The sequence below is a fragment of the Myxocyprinus asiaticus genome, chromosome 3, assembly GCF_019703515.2.
Source record: "Myxocyprinus asiaticus isolate MX2 ecotype Aquarium Trade chromosome 3, UBuf_Myxa_2, whole genome shotgun sequence".
NCBI lineage: Eukaryota > Metazoa > Chordata > Actinopteri > Cypriniformes > Catostomidae > Myxocyprinus > Myxocyprinus asiaticus.
In genome coordinates, this window is record NC_059346.1 from 46,821,330 (window position 1) to 46,838,246 (window position 16,917).

Sequence of the window (16,917 nt, forward strand, 5' to 3'; positions counted from 1 at the left end):
TATCATTTATGAAAATAGGTGAATACATTTGATATAGGACAGGATTACGTAGTTTCATTACTTATTTAGATTTATACTGCATTTAACATTTTTGGTAGTTTAATTCGAGGTTCAGTGAGACATATTGAATTTTATTTGTATTTTTGCATCTGTGCTGGGAGTATAAAAAGCTTTTTAAATTAATGTCTCGTGTGAAAAAGGCTAATTACTATAAGAAGGTATATCTCAAATTATATTTTCTGTCCACCTGATTTAGGAAATACTCATTTTTTGTTATTAAAATAATATAGGCTTTTATTGGAATGTCTTCTTGTACACACAGCAGGCACTGTGAAAGTGTGCATGTGTGTGAACAGACCGGATAACAAACATCATAGCATGGAGCCAGTCAACACAGCGGAAAGAATTCAACATTGGGAATACAGCACATACACACTATAAACTAAACCCATTTATACACACCAATGTAAAATATCAAGTGTCTCTCACGTTCCTGTATATGAGCTGGTTCAGTGGGGGAATCCCGACTTTTGCGTAAAAGGGAAACCCCACTAATGCAGCACAATGTCGCTGCAGGACAGGTCGCAATAGAAAGTTAAGCAAACAAACACAGCAACACCTCTGGAAAGAAAGGGAAGCAAAGGAGACTAAAAGAGCAAAGTATTTCTTGGATGCCATTTTAGTTATTTACACAAGCGTCACGAGGAAATAACGTTGCTGTGGAGAAAGCTGTTTACTCCCCGCTCCCTCCCGCCTCTGCTGCTGTCTGTCAGCCCATACGAAATGTTTACTCATGCTAGAAGCCAAAAACCGGGAGGGAGGGATGATAATAGCGTCGAACAACAAAGGTCAAGGTAATCAAATGGCAAAATATACATCCTCTGACATATCGTCTGTAAAATCGCAACACTGTATCAACGAGCCATGTGTTCACGAGCCTGTTCAGACGCGATTCGTTTTATTTGGGGATGTGGGGCAATGTTATAAATTACCAGAGCTTTTTATTGGTTTTAATACCGTCCAAAATGGGCATACCAGAATTTTTTCTTTAAATATTGTCGTTTCTGAAATTTTCCATGTCTGTGGTCATTGGCCAAAAACACCAGAAAATTAAAAGACGCACTTCACATCCTCAAACGCTTTACCGCATAAAATGTTTGAGAAAAACATGCATCAATCCATATGCAATAGCCACCGTTATCTATTTAAAGACCAAGAAAGGATCTCGTTTTCTTTTGGTTAGGAAAATTGAAGCCCCGCATTTTGGGACAAAGGCCCTATTTTCCAGAGGTACACATAAAATTGTATAACGTAACGGATCTTTTTCTAAGTCAAGAGAGTAATATAAGATTGCAAGCTGATTTATTTAGCTAAATATTCAAATTATATTTAATAATCCCATAATAGGTTCAAGTTTAATAGTAAGCCTATCTCCATAATTAATCAGCATAGCTAAACACATTTATTGATCAATAACGTGAAATGGCAGTGTAAATGCAGTAGACACAACTTATCCCACATAACTTATCCCATGCAAATTGATGATAAACATTATAGACATCCGTTGTAAAATGTCCTGAAAACTAATCTAAATATTTTAGCCATAGTTAAATTAATTTGATCATGCATTTTTAATTAATTGATTTCTTTAATTTTGTAATTGACAGTTATTGTTTTTTTTTTGTTTTTTTTTTTGGTCTTGGTCATCTGGCCACCCTAGAAACAGCACCCTATATGGGATGAAGCTTGAAGCTCTGCAGCCATGGTCCAAAAGCAGCTGAGAGTGTCAGTTGCTGAAACCCCGGATTGAAACTTTTAGATCTTCAGTCTTACGCTCTCTTAACATACCAATTTCAGCCTTATCCCTTTATTCTTCATGGAGTTACATTTCGCCACCCTACACATGAGAGCAGAGCAGAAGAGAGATTCAGAACAAAATTATTCCTGGCCCATAACCAATTGAAAAGAGTTTAATGTGTATTGAAGTTACCTTGGGAACTCTTACCATTTCACATTCTTCATGGGTGCTAACCTACTTGATCACAAAACTCATTTTTTATCTGGATCACTACCTCGTCATACTCGGTGGACATTATCTTTCTGACTATTGGAAGGTATAACTGGCCCATGGCCCAATCCAAAAAGAAACAAACCAGAGTAGTATGGTACCTTCGGGATGCACAGTTGAGGAACCAGAAAAACAGATGAAAACAATCCACGTGCAAAAGAACATGCTTTGTGGAAATTGTCAAGTAAAAGGCTGATGCTTGGCCTCTTAATGGGGATTTCAACAACCAACCTCTGTTCTTTGGGCACAAGAAGCAAAAAGAGGTTCTGCTGAGATTTGAACTCAGATCACTGGATTCAAAGTCCAGAGTGCTAACACTCAATGGCACTGCAGCCATGGTCCAAAAGCAGCCGATAGAGTCGGTTGCCAAAACCCAGGATCAAACCAGGGACCTTTAGATTTTCAGTCTAATGGTCTCCCAGCTGAGCTACTTCAGTCACATCCCTTTATTCCTCATGGATGTATATGACGCCACCCTACACATGACAGCTGAGCAGAAGAGGGATTAATATCAAAAGTTATTAGTTATTAGTTAAAAGTTATACGTTAAAACCTGGATTGTACGGGGATCAAACCCACACCGTTGACGTTATTAGCACCATGCTCTAACCAACGGAGATTACCAGCCAAGTGTTAGTAATGTCAGAGCCCAAATTCACAAAAAAAACTAAACAAAATAAAACCTTGGTTGGTTTTAATGCTGACAGTAAGACTTTACACCCCCGATCTAAGGGCAAGAGCAAGCTCTTCTGGTATATGAACCCAAGATCCTTTCACAACCAAAGAGAAAATCATACTGCTAGACCACCGAGCCACCTTTTGATATCTGCTCTTTTCAGCAAGGTCAACACAAACCTCAGGAATTTATGATGCTCAGCCTGCCATGCCCACATACAGCTATTTAAATTCATGGAAGTACAGCTCCTCTCTATGTGAATGGGGAAACAGAAAAATCTTCAAAAGTCTTTGGCAAGCATACGGTTCAATTACACGTCAAATTGCCAATAAATCCTTACAAAAATGCAAATCTAAATTTTGCTTCTTTTGTTCCATTTCTTATGTAGCGCTCATTGTACAGTCATCTGCATCTGTAACTTTCTTGAAACACAAGTTTAATGTGTATTAAAGTTTTCTTGGGAAAACTTACCATGTCACATTCTTCATAGGATAAAACCTACTTGACCTACTTGATCAATACCTCGTGATACTTCTTGGACATTGTCTTTCTTACTGTTGGAAAGCATTACTGGCCCATGGCCCAATCAAAAATAACAAACAAACAAGAGTGGAACAAATAAAAGCAATGTCATAAGTCCATGGCATGGACTTATGAACTGTTTATACTAATATCAGATTGCGGGGACAATGAATGGTATTGTGGCAGGTGAAAGTGTGTTTTTGAAAGAGGAGAGGGATGGACTCTGCTAATGATTGAATGAGTGGATAATTGGAACCAGACGAGATTACCGGAGAGATTAAAAGGAGCAGAGGGTGAGCCGTGTCGCACGGAGTTGTGTTTTGTTAGAGAGAATGAGTTACCACATGTAAAGTGCTCTTGAATGGATGTGAAATTCGCTAAAGCTTTTGTGTGCGTGAATTTAATGTTTTGTGTTGTTTTGCTTTGTTGCTTATATATTAAAAAAAAAAAAATCACTGTTATAAACTTTATATATGTTTAACCTGTGTCTTCTGTTATTGTTGTCTAGAGTAGTTTGGGTACTGTAAGGTGAGAGAGCTATTGCCCTTACTAATTCAAGAGGAAATCGACTGCCACAACACCTTGGCACGACCTATACAGATAAAGCATGCTTGAAATGCATTAATTAAACCCATTGCTCAATTGCTGTTATGACCCTCTGCATTTTAAAACACACACACTTCACAACTCGCATAAAATCTTCAAAACACTCAAACATTTAAAACCAATAAAGGAATATGTTAATTAGATTCTCATATCTAAGAGACGGAACAAATTTCGTCTTTTCCCGGTTGTGGCCACGAACCGGGAGAAAGCCAGTCTCATGCAAGTCTCCCGAGAGTGCCAAAGCGCCATCTACTGGTGTGGCGGTGTAATAGCACTATGTAATGAACTTGATTATAAAAGTTCTAATATTCCAAAAATATATATAGGGAGTGCCTATTTTTATATAAAACTTTAGTAATGGCTTGTCTTATCCTGTTACACATGCATGTGCAGACAATATTACTGACATTTACCTGAAATAAACTAACCCTGGAACATAACCTGGTCCGGAGCAGTCTTTAGGAATGTATGACATTACAGTTCAGCACATCAAATCAAGTCTGGATTATTATTATTATTATTCAAAAAGCAATTATCATGTGCATCACAGTACAAAGGCGTATATGTTTTAATTGATATTACAAGGGGCGTTTTTCCTAACTGCATTTTCGCGCCTGTAATAGGAACTAAGGCAGTCGCAAAGAGAATCACACCCGAGAAAAGGAATGGCGTTCCAAAAATATGTTTATTTTATAGGAGGTGCAAAATGTGCAAATGAATAGTGTTTTAAGAGCAAATAAAAACCAAGTTCATTTTAAAAACAGTCTAAAAACCAGAATTGTGGGTACTAAAAGCAGTACCCACTCCCCTCCCTAATCAATGAAGGCCAGAGACTATTGCGCTCAAGCAGTGCCAAACAAATGACCTTGTTCCAGCATGCTCCAAACTCAATCCGTCCATCTTATCTCGGGCCTCAAGTGGTGGCGGCGGACCTGCAGTCTGCAAATTGGAACATACCATTATTTTAAATAAAATTAACCCTCACCTCCCCATTCTGAACTACAATATCATATATAAAACAAGATATAAATGAGAGTTGAAGGGCACTGGTTGAAGGGGACGACCCTCGAAGGGTCATTACAAATGAAAGTAAGAAGTTATTTTTTCATGAAGGGCTCTTCCACAAGACTGTTAGCGAAGGGTACATTTATACAATGCCATGCTCCCTTCAGAGTGCCTACATGAAGAGCTCTTTCCTTCAACTGACGGTACATCATCAAATGTCACAATTTGCTGTTTTTGACTGAGCTTGTGTGGTGAGAGTAAAAGCATTTAACATTGCCATGTTAAGATCTGTGGAAGAAGTCACGAAGTTTCAGGCTGAAACATTGGTTACATTGCAATAAATCTAGGTTATAATGCAATTAAATGTCTTTAAGTAGTCAAAAAGACCCATAACATTTGATATTGAGAAATCTACTCTTTCAGTTGTACTACGGATGTGCTGTTGCGGGTCTCCTCGGCTATAAATATCCTCCTGGCTCAAATGAAGGATTCAGCTGCAGCTGCCACAGCAAGCGCCATACTGGCACCAAAGGAAGTCCTCAGGTTAGATTTCAGTCACACAGTCTAAGCAGCAATGCAGCAGGGTTTGTACATTTATAATCCAGGATGATCAGCACAAATTAAATTTTGCTGTAGCTTAATTTTGCAATGGCCACATGCTTATTCATAGGAAATATTTAATAATACATTGTACATTTAGCTGTACATTAGTACATTTGTATGTTTTATTTGGAATATCTTTCCAAATAGAATGTCATTCAAGAGCAGCTGAAAAACTGAGAGAACTGTCATGCTGTTCGTGATTTCATCTCACACATTCAATCACATGCCAAAATATGATGTTTACCTTTCAAAAATCAGAGGTTATTGTGTGCTTTAAAAGAATACTTTACATTTCAATATTTCAATGCAAAATCAATGATATATTAAAATGAATAACATTTCATTCTTGTACAGAGCCAGGACAAAGGAAACAAAACTGCCTTTTGAGGGAACAGATGCATCCATATAAGAAAGAAATTCTGTGTGACCTTAAAGAAAGTCTGCATTCTGTTTGAGATGTTTGGTATAATACAGATAATCAAATGAGTACATAAAAAATATGACAGTTATAATCCTATTCAGCCAGACCTTATCAAGACCTTTCACAAGTATTAGAATTTTCTGGTAGTTTATCATCCAATGAATCTTAACCTTTAGCATTCAAGTAAAACTGAGTTCATGTTTTATGTTTCATCTCCAGTATATAAACACTATACAATGAGCATTACTATTGTTTTGCAAAAGTCTTTTTTTTAAATTTTTTTTATCAAATATGATAAATAATGTTGACTAAATAAGCAGCACCTAGATATCCCTCAAAATAATCCTTCCTTTATTTCACTTCCAAAAAACATCTTACAATCGCGTTTCAAATGTCCAGACCAGCTGTAATGCAAAAACAGGCAAGCATTTACTATACAGCAGCTTGAGAATGAGAGTGAGATTAAAAAGCTTGGGAGGGAAAACTGAGAGTCCAGCGTACTCTCTAGACTGTTGTCCTTGGTTCAGCTTCCCTTACTGTACTGGACTCAGCAGTCCGATAGTCAGCTTGATACATAGCATCCCCTCTCTCCAAAAGCAGGATAGTTCTGATTTCTGAAGCATGTATGTTTTATAATAAAGAGAGCATTTGTCCTGCACTTGTTTTAGCCATGCAGAAGTCCATGATCCATTTGTTTGTGTAATTGGCAAGAGTATTAGTCAGAAATGCCAGAGGATATGCATCACATGCATTCATAAAAAAAGAAAAAGAAAAAAAAAAGAAAAAGAAAAATCACACCGCAGACTGCCTTAATGTATTGGGCTTGTTTATGTGACTGTATTTACATATGCTAAATGAGTCCATGAAAAATCCTTAAAATTTCTTATATTTGCTGCAGAGGTTCTTAGATTTATCCTGGAAAAAATTTGCTGTATGGCGAGTTTCCATGATCATGCAGCTTTTATGTTAAAGTTGAAACAAGTAGTATTTGGACATTTAAGTCACATTTAAAAATGTAAGAATGCCATTGCATTTGATATGTATATATAAAAAAATACACAAACAAGTGGCATTTGCAAAAAATGAATGCTAGACTGTTTCTGAGAACTAACTTAGCCATTTTTGCAATCACTTTTAACCAACTGATTTCAAAGTGATTTTAGTGGATGTATGAAGTCAGTCCCCCTCAAGTTCTCACATGTGTCCTAGCAGAGTAACCACATGTGTTGCTCATATTAACTATGAACATGTTTCACTAAGTTTGACAACCAGAAAGTGTCCCAATACTTGTTGTTTTAATTTTGAATAATAAAACTAATTTCTCATTTAAAACTTAAACTTCTTTTTGTAAAATGTTTTGCTTGAAAAGTGTGTTTATATGCTATATTTCTTTAAAATAAATTGGTTTAATAATTTGTTACATAATGTTAAGACATAAGTACATTTGTAAGTGTGGCTTAAGTGTCTCAATACTTCTTGGGGCCACTGTATGTTCAGCAGCATGGGATATTTGCCATTAGGGATAAAGATCCTTTTTATTGTGAGAAGCTGCAGACCAGTTTATAATATTGTGAAGTGGAAGAAGTCACTGATCCTCTTTAAGTGGTCTCTGTCTGTTCTGTTCCTCTCTCTGTGTTCTGGGGCTGCTGGCCGCCCAATCTTTTTCTCCTTTCTTGCTGGCTGGGTTAATGGCGAGCACACTGGCCGCTCTCTCTGGACTCTCCGGAAGCCTCTCAACGTCCTGTGGGTTGTCTGACTCGCTGGCTCGCACTGGCTCAGGCTTAGTTGCTTCACCTTTTGACCTCTCATCCATACTGACTCCTGTGAAGTGAGAGCCATTCCTCAGTGTCTCTCTGCAGTCTTCATAGAGATGCTGTTCCAGAGTCAGATTTGATGCTGCCAGGTGTTTGAACTCTGACTCAAAGGGAAAGCCACCACCTGGCTGGGTGGCTCCCTCCACCTGGCTTAGGACTGCAGTCCCCCTGTACACCTCGATGGCCTCTGGGAGCATGGACTTGATCTTAGGGAGCCAGCGTTTACGAACTCTCCGGGCATTGGTGCACATGTCTGCGGCAATCACGTTCATTTCACTCTCTTTGAAGTTAGGTGCAAAGTTCTGACAGTAGACTAATGAAAGGGCAGAGAGAAAGGACAAAGATGTATATTAATGCAGATATGCTGAAAACTGCAGTTAAACACTGCTTGCAATGTCATTACAGGAGTGTTGGGGAAGCTACTTTAAAACTGTAGCTGGCTAAGCTATGAGCTAATCATGACTTAAAGCAGTGAAACTACAGTCAAGCTACATTTAAAAAAAAAAAGTAGTTAGCTACACCACAGTCCAACATTAGATTAAAATATGAATTTATACTAGATATAAACTAATAAAACTAGAAAACACCCGAGTTGAAATATAGTAATAAACAGCAGCAAATAACTAAATATTTTGCTTAAAAAAAGAAGGCAAAATCCTGTAATGCTTCGCAGGGGCTCAAGTGAATTAGTAAATAATTTACAGTGGCAAGAAAAAGTATGTGAACCCTTTGGAATTAGCTGGTTTTCTGTATTAATTGTTTATAAAATGTGATCATCTTAATTAAAGTCACAAGTATACACAAAGCACAATGTGCTTAAGCGAACAACACACAAAAAATTATAATCTTTCATGTCTTTATTGAACACATCCCATTAAACATTAACAGTGCTGTGAAAATGTAAGTAAATCCCTAGGCTAAAGACAATGTGCATTGTCTATACTTGTGACTTTGAAGATAAGATCACATTTTATGACCAATTAATGCAGAAAACCAGCTAATTCCACAGGGTTCACATACTTTTTTTTTGCCACTGTATGTGAACTAGTTAATTTAAGCCAGCGTCACACTAGCCGATTTTTTCTGCGATTTTCAGGTGTAAGCTTCATTTACATAATCGCCAGCCAGTAGGTGAGAGACAGAGCACGCATTACCATCTGCCAGCGGGAGGTCGATAATCTCTTCACTGACAGGACTCCCTGCTGAGTTAATGGTTCCAGCAACTGGAAAAGCACATCAAACATGACAGAAAAATCCTTCTGTAACAGGGGCGGGCTCTTGTGTTCTCTTCAAGTGACCAATGAGCTTCTTTTTTTTACTGAAGAACTGACAAGGTATCATGCTGATCTGAACGTTGAGTGATCACACTCAAGCTGGTGCCACACTAGCAGACTCAAAACAACTGTTTTGCTGAGATCTCACTCTTTTCAGCCGGAGGTATGACACACTTGCCGATACAAAATGGTGGAGGGGTGAACCACATACCACTCTCTCTCTCTTATTCCCTGTCACGTGGAGCTCATCAAAATAAAAACAGGAGTACCACGTAAACACAACAACTGTAAAAGAGTGATTTAGGAAGTGATTCATGGGGTGACATACCTTATAAAAGCGTGTGACTGAGTATTTATCCCATCGAGATTTGCGGTACAACTCCTATGTCCATATGCAAGTAAAGCAAATACGTTCAATAAAAACTGACTGTTGTTCTTCAGTATAAGACAAAGCTCATTGGTCACTTAAAGAAAACACAAGAGCCCGCCCCAATGACAGAGTGATTTTTTCTGAGATGTTGGATCAGTTTTTCCCGCTGCTGGAACCATTACCTCAGCAGGGAGTCCCAACGGTCAAGTGATTAACAACCTCCCACTGGCAGAGTCTAATGCATGCTTCCTGTCCCTCCGCCTGGCAGGCGATTATGTTAATGAAGCTCACACCTGAAAATCAATGGAAAAATCGACTAGTGTGACGCCGATTTCAGCCATATCAAAAATGCCATTTGTGATAAATAGTGATTCTCTCAACAAGTGTTTTTCCTGGGATTCTCCAATTTTAGAATGACTAATAAAGTCAGAAAGGGGAGGCACTTAATTTCTTTACTCAATGAAAGCTGCATATGGGCATATGCTTTCTACAACAAGCCCTGAGGAGATTAATACACAATCACACACATTCGCAGGGTAAAGTTATTCCATGAATTGCATCCTTAATCACTCTTTATGCTCACGAGGTACTCCTGTTGTTGTTTCAGCTTGCTCCATCTGACAGGGAATCAGAGAGTGTGTCTGTATTTATGTCACCCCTTCACCTTTCTGGATCGGAAAATGTGACATACCTCCGACTGAAGAGAGCGAATTCTCAGTAAAAGAGTCGGTAAGTGTGACACCCTCAGTCAAAATAAAGTTGTTTGGAGTCGGCTAGTGTGATGCCGGTATTACATGAAACATCCGAACAAACTGACTCACTAAAATGAATTGGAGTTCCCAACACTAAATTTAACTGACTTGATTACTGTAAACAGTTTATTTACATGAACTGTTTAAAACAGAGATGCCCAAAATTGGGGCCCGTGGGCCAAAGTTGGCCCATGGTGACCTTTGAATTGGCCCGCCTTGCAGTATATGACAAGAGGGGAAAAAAATAGAAATTCCCCCAAGTTCCACGTTTATAATGCGGGAAATTCCCGCACACTTTTATTTACTTTACAGTGCAGCTGCGAATTATTAAACCAATAGATACAGATGAACAAATCAAATCAATAAACTTGTTTTTCTATCAAACTGTTATTCCAAAAGATGCATGAGCAAATCCGCTCTCTCTCCCTTTCTCTCACGTGCAGCTGTCAGCAGCGCGTTTAGCACTTGTTGAGTTTAGTGGGAGCGCACGCAGTGAGGAAGCATTTTGTTGCTTAGCTCCTGAACTTAAGATGCTCCAAATGTATAAACCTTTCTAAACTTGTTAATTTGACATGCAAATGGCGTTATACCGCGTCTTATATTTATATCGTTCCTGTTGATCATCAACAAAGCTGTTAACATTGCAAGCGCACAATGTTAGAGCGATCTATAATTCTGACGCCTTTCATATCTTGGTGCTCCATCATTAATCATAATGCAGCACATTTGATTTGAAAGTCAGAAATAGCAAAAATGCTTTGTGTACCAGCTGCATGGTGAAAAGAGACGCTTAAACACCTGTTACATCTCTCATCTCCATCTCTTAATGGGGGCTCTGGGCAACAACAAAAAAAATCCCCTGCAATCTAATATCTTTAGTACATATATCGCGATGTTTATCTGAATTCTCGCTGAACATGATTTGTTTCGTGACGTCTGTTGTGCAGATGTTACCGAGTCTGTTGCGGATGCTCACGCTATAAACGCACACAGACGGGCACTCCGCTTCTCACGGTCCACATCAGTTCAGTGTCGTGCTCACGCACTAAAATGACCAAATGCTACAACGTAGATAATAATAATCTTAACAAAAATAAAATCTGGATGTGTTAAATAGCTTTGATGTTAAATAAAATAATAATTTTACAGAACATTAACCACTTTTAGTGTATGAATCATATCTCTGACTAATTTTCATTGTTAAATGTATATTTTTGCATTGTTTTATTCAGCTGGCAAGACGGAGTTGATAAGTTTTTTTTTTTTTTAATAAGCTCCTCATTCCAAATCTGGAGAAATGCTGTCATCTCCTCTGTGTTGGTGCATTAGTTTTGTAGGCTGTTAATTTAATAGCCAAAATATTTGGAAATATGTGAATGAGAATAAAAGTTGTTTCAGTTGCGAACAATGCACATTATGCAATGTAGAGATCATGCAATTTTGAAGTTATTGAAACATGCAATTTTAAAATGGAATGAATAGTTTAAGTTAAAGTATTTGACATAAAAGGATAACCAAGTCATTTTATAAGGTTAGATAAAAGGTAAAAAAATATGGGCCGTGTAAGCCCCTGTGTTTGATACAATGCAACGTTTACTTTTGGCCCACAGCCCTCAATCAAGTTTGATTTTTGGCTCTTCAAGAGAAAAGTTTGGACACCTCTGGTCTAAAAGAACTAATTTACAGTACTTAAATGATTTGGATTTTCCAGTCTGAGAGAGAACAGTTTAGGTCAGTGCCATTGATTGCACTCTCTGTGTTCTCAATACACAGAGATAAATGTAGCGTTTTGTGATGCTACAGCACTACTCATTAAAAAATGTAACTTATTACTTGAAAACCTGTACTTTTGAGAAAATAAGTTAGCAGCGTTGCAAATTTTTGATAGTAACTCCCGACACTTTATGATCACACAACACTTTAGCTCTGTTTCAAAACCTAGTGATGCTGTCTGGGATTTTGGCCAAAACAAGGTATCTTAGGAGGCAGCATAATTATGGTGCTTACCTTTTATGTCTGGAGGGTGCCTATGCTCCCTTGAAATTCTGCCTCCTTAAGGCCCAGGTATACTTCCGGATTGCCTCATGCCCGGTCGACTGCGTTGAGTATACTTTTCTGACCGTGAATGAATAGGAACGCATTCGACACATGCGCACTACAACTGCTTTGTGACACTCTTTCCCTGAGTCCGAAACCACGTACTGTCACAGTATGTTCCGTACTTGATGGGAAACGCACTTCTCGGCCGATTGAACAGTAAACTCTTTTTTGTTATTAACAATTTTTATTGATTCTATTCACAAAATAAATAAACATAACATAAAACACGGAATCAAATGATATACATTAAGCCCCTCTCCCCGAACATTCTGCCCCGCGGTTCTCTGCCATTTGTTTTAAATCCAGCATTTGGACATCTCCTCAGCTCCCAATGCATTGTGGGATAGGAAAGTGTTAAACCGATCCACACTTCGGATTCCTGCCAGAAGTAGTAGGTCAACCGGGCATTTCTCGCATACTGTCTTAAGAATACTATGGATTTGGACATACCTCTCCACTGGCATACTGTTTTTGGCATACTATATAGTAGGGAAATATGGATATCCGGACACAGAGGTTTAGTACAGTCAATGGCCAGCGCAGGTTCAGATGACGTGCACAGACAAGGACTGTGTGCGTGAGTCAAGAAAATCTAGGTGGCGCGCGGTCAAACCGTGCGGCTGTGCTGATGACACAATTTGCGTCACACATACTGTGCGTGGAGCGATCCACAACGCACACACACCGAAGTATACTTTGGCCTTTAGGCAGCTCGCTAGGTTAAGAATTACAAAGAATTTTCTTCCATTAACTTAAATTCAAACACATGCAGATGTGTGAGAGTGGAAACGCAAGCATTTGTGTAGATTTTCATCTTTTGATGCAAACCTACATTCAAGTTTGGTGAACTGTGACCTCTCAATTTGTACAGCAAAAATACTTTTGATCAATAGAGGATCTAAACGTCACAGATTTACCTCGGTTCAATGTAGAGAAATCAAACTTCAAAGCTGCTTGGTTTGCACTGTTGCAGGAAAGTGGATTAGATTGTTTATTTTTACATTTTGAATATATAATTTATTGATATTTATGATTTTATAACTTAAAACAGAAGCCACTGAGCATGACATCATATCCTGTATATTTGACATGTGGTTTGCTTAAAGTATGACTGCACCTGTACAGAGGTTTGTAAAAGGGCAACTTACGTTTAACCGTGTTGAGTATGCGGCTGTCCAGTGGTTTGCGATTTGGATCACAGTTAGAAGACCGGATTCCAGTCCCACAGCTGTCAGCCAGTGTGTTCCTGCAGATAAAATACCATAGTCAACCACTGGGGGGCATAAACACAAAATGTTTCTAAAACACCATGCAGTCCTCACAGTCTTCACATAAAATATGCTGAAATATTTGAATGTACTAATTCTATATCTGTTTTACAGGGCTTGTTAATTTATATGGTAAAACTGTGCTGATGTATTTCATACATTATATAGTTACAGACACATGCTTGTTATGTTTGACCTGTCAAAAAAAGCAGCTAGGAGGCGTCTCAGTAGGACTTTGTGTTTGACCCCAGCGCAGAGGTGACAGTTCATCAGCTGCCCACGCGTCATGAAGACACCAGATCCTTCCACAGCACGAACAACAGAGAAACAAGGAGACCTTAGCTCTGAATGAGTGACTCAAATTACTGAATTGATAAATAATTCAGCTGTACATGGAGTTTCAGACAGGGTGGCATTATTTAGGCCTCACCTCCAATCACCTCCAGCCTCTCTCCAGGGTCGCCCTCTGTGTAGAGAGCAGGGTGGCAACGGTAGCCGATCTGGCTGATGAGACCAGCGGGCAGAGCCTCTCTGTCTCCTCCCAGCAGCACACAGAATCGGTTGTCCAAGGACAGAGGCAGGGAGGACATCTTCATCTTCTCTTGTACTGCAAAGAGACAAAACAGAAATAACTTCTTAGCTTTTTGAGCTGTATTAGCACAAAAGAGAAGTTCATAAAAAGTTATTTACTGCAATAGAGACTGGCAGAGCCCCCATAGATCTTTCCATTTGTTAGGCTATCGTATGAGTCATCTTCGAAATCCTCCTCCTCATTTTGGTGTGACGTTGGGCTGTCTGTGGTTGGGAGGCTTGAGGCTCCAGGGCTGGCGTGATCCCTGGTAGAGTGCTCATAAGGATGCATCACAGGTATTACCCCATTCCCTACTCCACAGGTGTAGAAAAGAGTGCTGTTCCTTAAAGATCTACCACTAGTGCCCCTATCCTCCTCAGCCTGCTTTTGCTCTGCGCTCGGAGCACACACCGGGGTCTCCAGCTTCTCTTCCTTGATCTTGCAGACAGTTGTGTGCTGGTCGCCTAGCAACAGGGAGGAGTTGTTGTTGTTTGGGCTGGGGGGATCGTCTGTGGCAGATGTCTGGGAGTCACAATACGGAGCGCTGGCCTTGAACATGAGGTCCAATCCTCGTTCCACAATGTTCTGGATCTGAAGGTAGCCTGCAGTGTACATGACCATCAGCTGATCGCTGGCACTCACTGTCATCCTGCCTGTGTAGCAGAATGAGAGGATCTGCCGAAAACAGGATGGGGTCACCGACGAGGGCAGCTCAAAGAGAGTCTGGGTGCTACCGCTAAACAGATCACGGAAGTACAGGCTGCTGGCCGCCAGCACAGCGCGGTGGGCCTTAAAGGCCTGTCCATTGACCATGATGGCCACATCGCAGTGCTGGCCCAGCAACCGCTGTTCATTGAGGCTGTCCAGAACCGTGCTGCCAAAGTTTGGGATCTCCATATGCAAGAGCTGTGACATCATGCCAGTTTCAGATCTCTGGAGAAGACAGGATGTTCTCACCAGACATCTAACACAGCAGAAAGTCAAGATGAAGGGAGATGGGGATAAGTTGAGGCTTAAGACAGAATATGACTAGATTCTAAAGTATTACAATGTTGTTACACAAGCAGACATGGCAAAAAAATGCGACAGAAATGCTGCACAGCAACTCCCTTGGTAAACAGCTCTCTTCACCCCAACATTACTAGAGTCTGCATGTTTGGAAACTAAGCAATAAGACTGCTCGGAGTATTTAAAAGAAGCTGAAAAGTGACCCACTAACACACCCACCCACCCTCCCTCGCCACCCTGCCACTACCTGACCTCTATAGCAGAATCCTCCGAGATGGGAGAGAGAAAGAACCCAGCTCCTCACATCAGCCCAGCATGAGGGAAGGTAGCTTGAGATGCAGAGAGATATGTCTCAATACGTCCTCTTCCTCCCAGCACAGGACTGAGCCAGCGAGAGGAAAGCAAGCGTCTGTGTGCAATCGATGCACCATCTACTGTATGTCACAGAAAGGAGGAGAGAGGCTATAGGCACAGACACGGAGACTAGGGAGATAGGGGGAGGGAGTGAGACTGAAGGAAAGTCATTTAAGGACACACAGAGTGTGAGAGATAGAAAGAGAGACATTGAGAGAGACATAGAGAGAGAGAGAGAGAGCCTGATGCGGATAACTGCCCTGCAGAGAGTAAACGTGTTCATGTGCGATGGAGACAAAAGACAGACAAGACAGAAAGAGAGAGAGAGAGAGAGTAATGTCTCACTTTTTTTGTAAGAAGACGAAGAAAAGAACGAGAGCGTTCACCCCGTATCAATCTCCATGCACAAACCAAAACGCTTGTAGACACATAATCCATCAGAAGCTGTCTCTGCCACGATCGGCTCCGTGCTCAGGATTATTTACATTAAGGGCAGACAAATGGAGTGTGCCAGGAGAGCAGCTCTGCATTGCAGTCCCTGTCACAGGCTGGCATGCTCAGTACAGAGTCTGCATACCCAATCAGATGTGCCAACACGGCATCAGACAGATACTCATGCGATAAGAGAAAGAAAAATAGCAACACTCAGCCTCAAAGCTGCCCGAAATGTCAGATCAGTACATCCAACTGAGAAGCATTTTAAGACTGCATATATTAGTTTGTGATAGAGGAGACCTATTGCTGAAAGACTACAGTATGTGCAAGTAAGAGTTGTGCACTGGGGTGGTAAAGCAGCGTCTCTCAGCAAAGTGAGGAAAAGGAAAGGCAGTTTGTTTCTCTCTTTGACTCACTGGCTTTCAACGCCAAGACGCTGTTGGGCTACAGCGTGAGTCAGCTCTATTAGAAAGAAACTTACAAAATGTCTGTTATGTTTCAGGCTTGTGTCTCATATCAAACAGCACAAAAGATAATAAATCAATAATGTGTGGAAAACACACGCCCTAAAAATACTGCAAAACTTGACTCAGACTGCCTGTCTGGTCTCTTTGAAAGCTGTGAAACTGTGTCAGACTGAAAAAGCAAGGGGTTTAAATAAGACATTGAGCTATCTCTTACAATTTTTATTTCCAGTGTGAAAGGCACACCTTCATTGAGAAAAATTTCCTCATCCAGTTCAAAGAGATCACATAGGCAGTTATTTTACATTGGAAACAACAGTGCCTGTGCAGACATCTGTTAAGTTGACAGCTGGACTTCTAGTAATAGACAGCGTTAGTATGGTCACATGTATGACATCCCTGGGGAGAGCAGACTGCGGTCTGAGCTGGTGGAGAAGGGGAGATTCCATATTGCCCACTAGAGGACAGACACAGACACTACAACAGTAAAAATAAAACGTAAATGACCTCCGAATGTGCTCAGACTTGAAGTTGCAGTTACACAGTGTTCTCAGAGTGGGATATCCAACTATACACACAACCGATTGATCTCAAAATGATGCTGAA

General features: G+C 40.1%; 1 protein-coding gene across 2 annotated transcripts; it reads right to left on the reverse strand.

Moving 5' to 3' along the window:
* Positions 1-4,923: 4,923 nt before the first annotated feature.
* On the reverse strand, positions 4,924-15,488 carry LOC127417659 (nucleus accumbens-associated protein 2). 2 transcript variants are annotated; one of them, XM_051657743.1, is made up of 6 exons: positions 15,311-15,488; positions 14,170-15,014; positions 13,910-14,086; positions 13,676-13,781; positions 13,360-13,457; positions 4,924-8,028 (listed from the first exon to the last, which is right to left on the reverse strand). In XM_051657743.1, exons 2-6 carry the CDS (start codon positions 14,966-14,968, stop codon positions 7,487-7,489), a joined length of 1,722 nt encoding a protein of 573 aa, XP_051513703.1. In that variant the 5' UTR covers positions 14,969-15,014; positions 15,311-15,488; the 3' UTR covers positions 4,924-7,486. The 2 variants fall into 2 exon arrangements, with proteins under 2 accessions (XP_051513703.1, XP_051513711.1); XM_051657751.1 differs by having other exon boundaries at positions 15,306-15,488.
* Positions 15,489-16,917: the final 1,429 nt, after the last annotated feature.